This window comes from Stigmatopora argus, chromosome 14 (assembly GCF_051989625.1).
Source record: "Stigmatopora argus isolate UIUO_Sarg chromosome 14, RoL_Sarg_1.0, whole genome shotgun sequence".
Lineage (NCBI taxonomy): Eukaryota > Metazoa > Chordata > Actinopteri > Syngnathiformes > Syngnathidae > Stigmatopora > Stigmatopora argus.
This window is the reverse complement of record NC_135400.1, coordinates 8,990,843-9,003,005: the sequence shown is the minus strand read 5'-3', so window position 1 is coordinate 9,003,005 and position 12,163 is coordinate 8,990,843. Positions and strand designations below refer to the sequence as shown.

General features: G+C 40.8%; 1 protein-coding gene across 1 annotated transcript; it reads right to left on the bottom strand.

Moving 5' to 3' along the window:
- Positions 1-2,477: 2,477 nt before the first annotated feature.
- LOC144088106 (structural maintenance of chromosomes protein 6) lies at positions 2,478-11,655 on the bottom strand. The gene is made up of 27 exons (XM_077618349.1): positions 11,394-11,655; positions 10,422-10,557; positions 10,201-10,306; positions 9,606-9,742; positions 9,385-9,446; positions 9,215-9,295; positions 9,039-9,140; positions 8,293-8,412; positions 8,119-8,217; positions 7,913-8,059; positions 7,755-7,843; positions 7,531-7,695; positions 7,292-7,470; positions 7,018-7,219; positions 6,829-6,943; positions 6,402-6,562; positions 6,195-6,330; positions 6,030-6,110; positions 5,785-5,955; positions 5,573-5,710; positions 5,356-5,501; positions 4,650-4,775; positions 4,471-4,576; positions 4,259-4,411; positions 4,101-4,195; positions 3,879-3,970; positions 2,478-2,910 (listed from the first exon to the last, which is right to left on the bottom strand). The coding sequence occupies exons 1-26, from the start codon at positions 11,502-11,504 to the stop codon at positions 3,883-3,885; spliced, it is 3,252 nt and encodes a 1,083-aa protein (XP_077474475.1). The 5' UTR covers positions 11,505-11,655; the 3' UTR covers positions 2,478-2,910; positions 3,879-3,882.
- Between the last annotated feature and the right edge of the window lie 508 nt (positions 11,656-12,163).

Below are 12,163 nucleotides of genomic sequence, written 5' to 3'. Positions count from 1 at the left end.
TCCAAATGATTATTTATTTATTTTGCGCCTGAATGTTGTAAGCTCTATTATTATAAAAGCTACAGTAAAATTTTAGATTGTTTGGTAAAATGTGCACTTTTACACTAGTCCGTTGTGTGTGTATGTGTGTACATACACTGACCAGCCACAACATTAGGTATAGTACACCTGCATAATCTACTGAGATCCAAGACAAAGCTTCTGGCTTGCAATTATAATAATAAAAATACTCATTTTTGTATTATCGTGCTCTTAGTTTGAAGCATTGTAACACTTTATTGGTTTAGTATTTTTGTAGTTAAACCAGGTAGCGCAATTATTAGGAACAGCTCTCACTACGATGCAGTATTTAAAAAAATGCAAACTACAACTGCAATAATTAAATTGTTGGTCACCAACTTTGTTTTCAATTAAAATTGATGGATTTTTTTCCAACTTTATATCAATCTCTCCAACTGTGTTTGAAGTTAACACAAAACACACTTCTACTATACAGTGCTGTGGTATTGCGTTTTTCATTTGACTCATAATTTGATCAGATTAAGATATGTAAAAACATCAGTTGTAGTTGTTTAGATTAAAGTTTGTAAATCCTTATTGAATCTAATTCTAAGTGAGCTATATATAATTCACTGCAACAATGGGGCTTTAAATAAGTTTGATCACAACTGTGTCGTCACATCAAAAATCTGAAAAAAATTGTCAATATCATAAAAATGACTTCGTAAATTTGAATCTAATCGAATCACACCAGACTTTTAGTATCAGCAAATATACATAGATTGTAAATGTGTGTGACACACACCTCACACTCTGAAAGAGCTCTTGAATTGGCTCTCTGTAGATCACGCCGGTTATAATGCTGTGGCCAGTTGATGTACGTTGGGCAATATGCTGTTGTTTTTACATCAAAAAGAAAAACTACTCCATTGGACATCTTTGTGACTTAAACATTGGTAAAGTAGGCTGACCCTCTTAAAATTTGTTCCCATGTTGCCCATGTTAAACATGACTGTTTGCTTTAAAGGATCCCCTTTTTTGTGTATGGATTATAGATACACACTATATAAAGTAAATCTATGTACTGGAGATGCTGTTAACACTATTTGAGCTGTTATGGCAGTTCTACACTGAACAAAATATAAATGCAATACGTTGGTTTTTGCTTCCATTTTCTTTAGCTGAACTCAAACGAAAGATTAGTTCAGTACACAGAATGCCTAAATTGTCAAATATTCCAGTATTGTTCTCAACTCTGTCTAAATCTTTGTTAATGACCACTTACTTCTCTGCAGAGATAATTATCCACCTCAGATGTGTGCCATATCATTATAGTGCATTCATTGGCTGCCATTGATGGCGATTGACATCCAATCCGTTTTGACTGGGAGGCGCGTATCTGTCAGCGTCAATGGCAGCCAATCAGTTCAATGTGTTCCCTAGAAAGGGTTCAACTTGTTTTGTTCGCTACCATCGTGCTAACCACTCACCCGCCGGCCCCCCTGGTAGAAGTATATCAGAATAAATTTTGTTAACCCAGATCTAACATTACAAAGACTTTGTCACAACAGGAGACAACTACAAACATAGCAGGCAACATACTAAACTATGCACAGCAAGCAGCTACTCGTTGATCTGCATAATGAGTGAACCTATGGATTAATTGAGCGCAACCTTAAATGCACCGCAAATATCTAACCAATATTTTCGTATGACACATCTATGAGATGGATGAATTATCTATGCAAATCAAGTGCTCGCAAGTAAAATTTTGACATGGTTCCGAGCGATGTTTGAAAGACTTTTGTGTACATTGAACAAGTTTTGGATTTTTGAGTTACGCTAATGAACGAAAAGATAAAGCAGTTTTTTTTCTACAGTATATTAGCCAAGTAGTAAAAAAAAAAGAAGTGATCTAAATTCCTTTTTGTGATCTAATTTCAACCTCTGCTACTATATGTACAGCATTTTGTTTCTTTGTGCATTTTCTGTACTTGCAGTTCTGCAAAGTGGATCTAATTTTTTTTTATCTGTTAGGACACGGAAACTTTAGGTGCTGGTCAGAATGTTGCATTGTTGCGTCGTGTTTGAAGGGGAGCGAAATACTTTTACCCATGGATCATAGCAGCCACAGAGGCTTTTAAATGGGACTACTTTGCACTCTTGCCTCACTGTATGAGCCTTAGTGTTCCCCTTTAAAATAATGACATGTGTGCGAGCTGATGCAAGCGTGGACAGAGTAAACGAATGAAAAAATGTTTCAGAGAGAAAACAACTGAAATGTACAGTTTTAGGTGAAATGAAAACCAGAACAAAATAAATGTGATTTCTGCTTCAGATAATGATTTCTTCACCTTGATTGGATTGGATAACTTTATTCATCCAGTATTCGGGAAATTTCATTCTGACAGTAGCAGAGGGTGATTAGACAGAACAACAAAGCAACCCGCTTTGGGAAGCTACTGGCCGGCTGCCATCTTGGTTGCGGTAGCTAAAACGGATAGACTCAAAAAGACGTTGTCAAGTTGGACAAAAACTGGAACCATACAGAGGAAGTCTTCCACAAGATGGGGAACTTATGCAGACTGTGACCGAGGTAGAGAATATGCAGTCACCCTTCCAAGCTTATCCGCACAGTTCCTCAGTAGTCTGGAGCTGAAAACAACAGTAGCAGAGTAGAGCCCCTGGACTCCGTAGCTGGTAAGCGCCAACAGCTCTTCCATCCTATCCCACGAGGGAATGGTTGGTCAGAAGCGTTGCTTCTTCTCCCGGCGCTTTTGTCCAGCTCCGAATTTCCAGCGGGATTGTGGTGTTGCTCCTTCTGCTGCGTATTGTAACAGCTCGTCCCATGTGTATGACAGCGTAGGCATGGCTGGTGGTTCCAAAAAGAAGTGGCAGGAAGAAGCCAGGCTAACAGAACAAAGAAAGTTGTAAAAACATTAAAGTATAAAGTACAAAGTAAAGTAAAAAGGAATGTATTAAAAATTATTAAAATGTAATTTAAAAAAAGATAGAAGGGCTGTAAAACACGAAAAACAAATAAGAGTGGACAGAGCTACTGCCACTGGCTTCCGCGTGACGGCGCCATCTTGGGAAAAAAAACACTCCATTCTACTTCAGTCTAACACTGAATTCTGTTGGACACTAGGTAGAGTCAGAATATTGTCTTAAATTAAGAAAACAAAAGTGTTAAATCCCTTGACGCCTGAATTTACATATAACAAATATTCACGATGCATTGGAGAAATACAGGAGTTATTAAAATCATTTTAATAAAATAAAAACTGTATTGAACATACAGCTAAAAATAGAAAATTCCTAAAATACAAACAAATGAGTAATACAACTAGTTAAGGATTTTTTTTTAAAGAAAGTTCTTTAATTTCTTAGTTTGAAATTTGTATATATATATTTTTTTTACTGTCAAGTAACAAGCAAACATATAAAAAATACATATAAAAAATTTACATAATATGGATGGGACAGTTGAGTCCTATGTACTCTTTTTACAACAAAAGCAGACAAAGCTACTGCTAGAAAATATTATATATGCCACAAAATTTGCCTAGTAGCAGGTGACGTGGAATGATATTTTTTTTAATTGGACCCATTTGAAATAGAAAGGATAACATTGAATGATAATGTTTCAGCAAATTATATCTACCAATCCTTCCAAGTTCAAATGGATAGGACAGTTTCACATAAATTGCAGCAAAGGAGTAAACAATAACAGATGAGAACAAACAAGAGAAGAGGACAAAAATTGTATCTGTGTAAAAAAAGTGACAATGACGACAGAATTCCAATCATCCCTCCAAGTTCAAACAGATTGGACGTCTATCACCGTCAAAGACAGGCAATTATTTACAACTACCTACCACATTAGGATTCATCTTCATCATCTTTTTTTTCACCTCTTTGCGGATCCTTAAGACGAAGGATTCTGATAAGATCTGTTACTGGAAAAGAACTGGCAGGAAAAAAAGTTTGGGAGATATTTTTAGAAATTCACAGGGAAAAGTCAGAATGAGAATATGAGAATAGTAAACTGATGCCTCGAGATACAAGTTAATCATCAACTAAAAGCAACCGTGGATTACCAGGTGAGCGGCGTAAGTAAGATTAACTGCATATGGCGCTGGGCCTCGGCCGCTTTTATTATCATTTCCATGGAGACCTTCCTGTTCACCATGTCCTGAAAGAACACAGCTTACGTGAGAAAACGATTCACTTGGCGACAAAGGGTAATTCTGCTCACCATATAGACGTCAAATTCATCTAAGCAGTGGAAGGGCACGTCAGTGATGTACCAGAGTGACAGAATGAAGCAGACGGTGGAAAAGGACCGCTCGCCCCCTGATAGCGAGCGTATGTTGCCGCTGTCGCCTTCGCACGCTCCTCCCGTTTGCACCTGGCCAAACGAAAATTTAAGGCCTACGCACCGAAAATGCAGTTTGGTGGTGTTCTCACCGAGATGGTGAGGGTCTCTTTCTCATGGTTAAAGGTGAGGCTGCCCGTGATGCCTCTCTCCAACAGCAAGTGGTTGAAGAAATACAAACAACGTGCTGAAAGGTCACTGGGGAACGAGAAGCATTCAAATGAGGCAGGGTTCGAAGTGACGTTAAAACGGAACAACTGATCACGCTTACCTACGATGTTTGTTGTAAAAATTGACTCGTCGTGTAATGGCCATTTCCAGCTTTTTAATGAAAAGGTTGAGGCTTCTAATCTGCTGCTCCGTCTCCTTATACTTGGCCATAGCATCTCGGCACTCCCTGCGAAAAGGGTCGCAAGTTGTGAAGTCCCGATCCGATACTCAGTATCGGTATTGGCGCCTGATACGGCCATTTTTTAGAGTTGTGGACAGTATCAGATTTTGTCACAAGATCAGATCCGCTCCAGTCGTAATGAGTTTTCAGTGCCATGAAGTTTTTTTGACTGCAGTAAATCAAACGGTACACGGTCGATTGGCCGCCGGTCTTTTGGTCGCCGGTCTTTTGGTCGCCCGTTGTTGCGGTCGGGGCGACCAAAAGACCGGCGACCAATCGACCGCACACGAAATCAAACCACAAGGCAACCAAGTGGGACAATTTCTCTTTAGAAACTAATGATGGTAACAGAGCATTTCTTGAGGAGGTACTACCATGGCACACTTTCATACTAAAAATATGAATTGCATTGAGTTTTCATATTATTATTTTTTAATGATAAATTCTGTCATCAGATCAATATCGGCAAAGCATATCGGAAAAAAATCGGATCTGATTGGAAGTAAAAATCAGGAGATCCCTAGTCAGAAGCAGTTGAATTGTGAGTTAAAGCCATTGTGCGACAGTGTCATTAATCTTAAAGCACCTGAGTATCTGCACCGGGTCACCTTCTATCTGCTTCTTCGTGGCGATTTTCACCTTGACAGAGTTGATCTCGCCGTCTAGGCTCCGGGCCGGCCGCGCCACCCGGAGGCGGTCAGGACAGATCGCTTTGGCTTTGGAGATGTTCACCTGCCCATAAACAGAATGAAGTAAAAGTTGAACGTACAACGACAGTTCATCAGGGTAGCGGCCGACCTGACCTGAACTTCATGCTCCTTGTTACGCAGGGTTTCTTCCAGCTCACAGATATTTTGGAGGTGGCCGGTGCGCTTGTCGTCATAGTGCTTCTTGTGATGCGTGCACTTGTTCATCTCCCGCTCCACCTTGAGCAGTTCTTCCTACACCGGCACAAGGCGTCATAAGCAAGGGGGCGTAGACATTGATCGTCAATTATGTCGTGACTCGAACTTACATTGATGGCTTCCGCCTCCTCACTGATGCTGTCGATGTGCTGCTTGTGCTGCTTGTACTCCTGCTCTGCCTTCTCGTAGTTCTCCTTGAGCGCTGACATGCTGGCTCGTGCTTCATCACATTCGCCAATTTTGTCCGAAATCTTTTCGGTCATCTCTTGAAGCTCATCCTCCTGCCAAGTTCACAGTCCAAGTTGAAAAAGGAAGGCAGGGTTTCCAAGAGGGAAGAGTACTCTTTGAAACCAACCAGTTGCTTAAGGTCCTCCAGCTGAGGCTCCTCCACATTCTGGAGGTCGGAGAGCTCTAGTATATACCTTTTGACTTTGTCCTGTAGTAAATGCAAACATTTAAGGCATTTCTAACATGATATACCTGATAGAAGATTTGCGAGTATAATATGGAGAAAAAATACATTGCCAATCCTCATCTCAGCGTGGGTGCTCTTCTCCAGCTTCTCATTTTGGTTGATGTCCTCCTCCATCTTCTTCATTTGTTGTTGCAAGTCTGACACCTTAGCTCTTTGGTTCTCTATCTCCCTTTGAATATGTCTTGAAAACAGGATGACCATGCAATAAGGTCAGTAGCTGCGCAATGCTGCGCCAGTTGCGTGGAGTCTCACGTTATCTCGTTCTCCACGTCTGCCGCGAGGAACCTGGGTCGCGTCTGGTCAGAGGCATAGGAGCGGTTGGTGAAGATCATGTCGCCTTCGACGGAGAAGGCCAGGTTGCATTTGGGGGGCGGGCGTCCAGACATCAGCACGCGACAAGCCTCGGCCCGATTCTACACAGGAACACATGAGAAGAACTTTCACCACAGGGATCAGTTCCTATTTCTTACCAAATAAGTCTTGTCAATGACGTGCAGAGAAAGGTTCAATTTCAAGTTTGTTGCAGATGATGATACTGTCATTTTGCAAATGATCAAGTCTATAAAATTATGATTACTTAAAATTAGCGGGAGCAACCATTTCAGGCCTTTAGGGCTCTCGAGTAAAACATCCACAAGAACGCAATAAATCTGTGTTCCACACAAAAAATATTACTTACCTTGATGAGCAAAATGTTCTCAATGTTTCTCTGATCAATCAGGCAATTGGCCACAATTGGGTCCTCAATTTCCAGACTTTGAAAAACAGTTGGATAACTGGGGTGATTCACCGCCCTGGAAGTGACAAAACCAAATCAAGCTCAACCCGTGATCTGAAGGAGATTACTTCTGGCTGGGCACAACCCCACCTGCTTCTCACGTCATGGAGTTTTGGGAGGAACTTGGAGGTGATAATGGGTGGCCTGCGGCCGGACTGGATGACTCTATCCATGATCCCTTTCAGCACTTTTTCATCGTCGTAGTTGTCGCATGTGAAGGTCTGCAGCAGACTTTTGAAACACACCTCAACGGCGAGAGCCTGCTCTGGGTCTTTCAGCTTGATCAGGTAACCTGCAGCAAAAAAAGAGTTTTTACTAATTGCATAATTAGAGGTTCATGAGATTGATTGTGTCCCGATCTTACCCAGGGGTCCTCGTGGCTTTTGCTTGAACTGACCACGTTTGTGGGCCTCCTGGATGTCGTAGAGCAGCCTCGGCATGTACTCTCCAAAGCGTTGCAGACGATTAGATCGACTGGCTTCCATCATCCGTACATTTTTTTCGCTGGTATCCAGCGACCTCTGTTGTATGGCATGCTCTTGCCTGCAGGCAGGTCAAAAACGTTTTTTTTTCCAAAGACCTCACACAAAACTTGCTTCGTACCGTATCTTGCCATGCTCCTCCTTGATGCGCCTACAGGCATTCTGATATTGGCCGATCTGCTGAGTCAAAGTGGATATGTGATGGTTAAGATCTTGCAGTTGGAGCTCGATACGTTGAATGCTCTCGGTCCTGGCCTGCCTCGCTGACCCATCCGGATGGTTGATACTGGAAAGTTGGTGATGTGAGGGACGTGGTGAAAAACGGGCTTTGTCTTACCTCCTTACCTCAACTTGAGATCATTTATCCTGGAAGACAACTGCACCTTGTCTTTTTCCAAACCCTGCAGGCTAACCAGGCATCGATGGGCCGCGATCTATGACAAACCGATCATGACATAAGCAAAAGGGCAATGACCTCGATGCCAACGAGGACGATGGCGAACCTCGCTAGACTTGTAGAGAGCGTTGTGTTTCTGCGCCTCAGCCTTGAGCTTGCCACAACTGGGCAGCAGTTCCTGGATCTGCTGTGTGAGACAATCCTGTTCTTCCTGGAGCTGCTTGTACTTCTTCTCAACCTCTTCTACCTTGCCCTGAAAAGGAAAACATTCTATTCATGTGGACCCAACCACAAAGGCGTTAGCTTCATTACCTGCCATTCGTTCACTTTTTCGTCATATTTTTTCGTGGTTTCTTTGTCAGTTTGCAGCTTCGCTTTCATCGGCTCCAGCTCCTTCTCCATCTCATCAATCTGTGGAAAAGTCAGAATCATTGTCCAAAATAGTGTCTCTTTACCCACTTGTGGAGGAGTCAAAAATGACCTGACCAAAGCCCAGGCCATCTGCTTCTGTAACTCCTCCAGCTTGGTTTGCAGTTCGTGAATAGATGACAGGTTCTTGTAGCGGACTTCTTTCTCCCGGTAATCACGCTTTAGCTCTTTCAGGTACTGTGGTGCACATTAAAAAAAAGCAAAATCTTCAATTTGAGTTGTCTGGCAGTTATGACCATGTTTCAATGTTTCAGTAACACTGACGACAATAGACAATAGAGCTGGCATTGATCCTTTGCAGTGGGTGAATAAAGAATTGTTTGTTTATAAAATTTGATTTGGAAACACGTTTGACTCTGCTATCGGCCTTTACTTCGTTGTTCTAAGTTATACATATTTTTCATGTAATATAATTTTGGGGTATTTTTATTTTATTTCTTACTGTATTATGTTTAGCTTCCTCATATTGTTTCAACGTTATTTAGTCTATTTGTCGTTTTCTCGATAGATTTACAACATTGTCTTGTTTTTGTTATAGAATAATGACTGTTGGATGGGATTTTTTTAATAAAAAAAATTTAAATTGTAAAATATTTATTGAGTTTGTTGTTTTCTCAATAATATAAAAACCTTGTTATTTGTTGTACTGTATTTTTCAGACTCTAAAGAGGGCCTAATTGCTTTATTTTCTCTTCAAATTTACAGTGTACTGTACCCCATGTAATAATTCTGGTTATTGGAGGGCTGCCACAGCAAGCGACAGCAATAAAATAGTATCATTCACCGCTCGAGAGTACAATTACTTGGCTGTGTTGCGCCAGTTTCCCTTCACTGTTATGTTTGACGGTTTTGATGTGTATGAAGTCATCTTTTAACAGGTCCAGTTGTGTGGCCTTCATGAAGAACTGAGCAAAAAGAGAGACAGGCATGACAAAAATCCCCATTTCAAGCACAAAACGCAAGCTGCCAGCAAACAAACCCTGTATTTTTCCACCTCTCCTTTGGAGTGCAGGAGGTTTTTGCTCATTTCTTGGTTGAGAACTGACAGAGGGTTGTTGACCTTAGAAAGAAAAATAAGAAGCATTCTAATAAGTACAAAAAAAAGTGAAATTGAAATTTTGAAATACTATATTTCTGTAGATCTCTGACCTGAATATAAAAACTGTTAAGAATACTTTCCAGCTCCTCCTTTTTCGTTGAGATTATTTGGCCTACAGAGGAGAAACGAAATCTATCAGCGCTATTGACTATGATTAGTGATTCCTAGTAGACGTCCAATCCTTCCCAGAACAAATGGAGTGGATGTCTATCGACGTCAATGGTAACTTGGGATTGAAGTGAATTTAGTGTTGTATGACTGTGAAGTTTACCGCCTTCGCTCTTCAGCTTGTAAGTTCTCACGCCCTCGTGGGTGAGCCTCATGTCTATGGTGATGACGGAACCGTATAGCTCAGGCTTGTAGGAGTCTGTCCCCTTGTTGTTAAGGGTGATGGAGACATCGGCCGAGCTACGACAGCATTGATAAAAATGTTGTTGTTTATTCACTAAATACTTTTTTTAAAAATCAACTAATCGACCCAGATAATAAGTATGTTACTTCCCATTACATTACTCTGGGAAGTTTGATCATTTTTTTCATGAAAGTGAACAATATAAGCAAAACCAAATTTAAAAAAAAAAATTCAGTTACTTTTCCTTTCTATTGTATGTGAATGAAATAAATATGAAATGAAAATATATTAAATGTGAACTATTGTTTTATAAAATATATTTTAAAAAAGAAAAAAAAACAATTTTAATTTTTAAGAATATGTTGTAGTGTTTTTATTAAAAAATGAAGCAGTTTTGGATAATTCTTTGGCCAACATCTCAAAAGGAACTATCAAAATTAATAATTAACATCGATAAGTCGATGAATAACGGCTGCAATATTTTGTAGGTTTTGCAGCTCTGTTCAATCTTTACCTTTCCCCTCTTTTGACAAAGCTCTTCAAGGATGTTCCTCTGCTCGTAGTTTGCGCGTTCCCACCTAATGAGACGATGAGCGCCGTCAAGATGGCACTCTTTCCACCTGTGAAAGAAAAAAAACAACTCTTCATTGGCAATGAATTAAATGTCGAAAAAAACATTCAACAAATCAACGACTGTACGGTGTACGGTTTTACCGTCCTGTAGGCGACACTCACTTCCATTACGGCCAATGACAATGTTGACATTGGGTCCAAAGTGGATGGGCCCGAGCAAGGAGTGGAACATGAAGTTCTTCAACGTGATGCTCTCCACGATGCCAGTTTTGCTCGGCACCTCATCCGCTCTTGGCAACTGAACGAGTTTGACAAACGTTCAACGGGATTCGTTTCATCACCCCCCCCCCCCCCCCCAAAAAAAATTAACACATTGGACGACAATAGACGTCAATAATGGCATGTATCAAAAGTCCTGCACAGACTACCCCAAAACTCACCATGGAAATGAGAGCATTGTTAAGAATTATTTTTTATAAATTATTTCTTGTGTGATTCTATAATTATTTCATGCAATATGAATTAGGGGCGGCCTGGAGGAAGAGTGGTTACCGCGTCGGCTTTACAGTTCTGGGCTCCTGGGTTCAAATCCAGGTCGGTCCACCTGTGTGGAGTTTGCATGTTCTCCCCGGGCCTGCGTGGGTTTTCTCCGGGTAGTCCAGTTTCCTCCCACATTCCGAAAAATTGAACACTAATTGCCCCTCGGTATGAGTGTGAGTGTGAATGGTTGTCTCCGTCTCCTCGTACTCTGCGATTGGCTGGCCACCAATTCAGGGTTTCTCTTGCCTGGGATAGGCTCCAGCACCCCCCAGGGCCCTTGTGAGGATAAGCGGTTCAGAAAATGAACGAATGAATCCTATGCTACTTTACTCTTCTTAACCATGTGCTCGAGATGGCCCCAATTCAGCTTTGTGCATCTATCACCTCAAGCACATATGACTACTTATACTATGACGTATTAATATGATGCTCTGGGGAAAAAATAAACTAGTCACCCTCATCCATAGGCAAGCCAATCAAAGCTACGATTACTTTTTAACCCCAAGTTAAAAATATATATACTTTAAGGGCTACTAAACGCTTTTCATTCGTGTACATTTACAGATGTTTTTGTGTTACTTTATCCTAATTTACCTGCACAAGAAGCTCCGTTCCTCCCTCCTCATCATCTTCACTGTCGCTGTGTTGAACAAGTTTTCGTCTTTTGGAAGCGGAACTCACGGTACTACTTTTCCTTTTGGACATTGTCAAATTGTTCACGATAAAAAATGTGAGATTAAAGAAAAAGCGTCCAATTTCTGTTCAAAACATTCAACGTATCAGTGACAACATCTGCTGAATGTGTAGCATTAACTCGTCTCGTAGTCGCTTGTTACATTAATATCACATATATAGATAACTAGATATGTAATGGGCCTTATGAGCCAATAAGGACACCCGTTAACACTTGTCGGCCATTTTGTGTCAGTGCCCTTCGATAAATTTCATTACACTAAATGGAGCGTGTACTTGGAAATAGCCATAAAATGTTTGATTTTCAAACTTCTTGGTTTTTCCACATACTCAACATTCAGTCTGAATTATGGCCACATGAACATGATTTGCCGCAAAGGCTCCCCAGAGAAATGGTGGTGGTGTCAGGATGTCATAAGAATGATGAGAAAAAAAACTATAATCTATAATTCCTTTGATCCTTTTCAGACAAAAAGAGCCTTAAAAAGAGCCTTAAACTTTTGTAGATTCAGTCATTCAATGTTTTGTTTACCTCATTCAGTGTTTGAATTTTGAGAGGGACCACAGGGTTGGTTGTCACCCTACATCCACCCATCCACCACCAGAGGGCAGTGTTACGTAATATCCGTGTTTCAATCATAATAGCGGCAAGAACAAATCTAAATACAGCT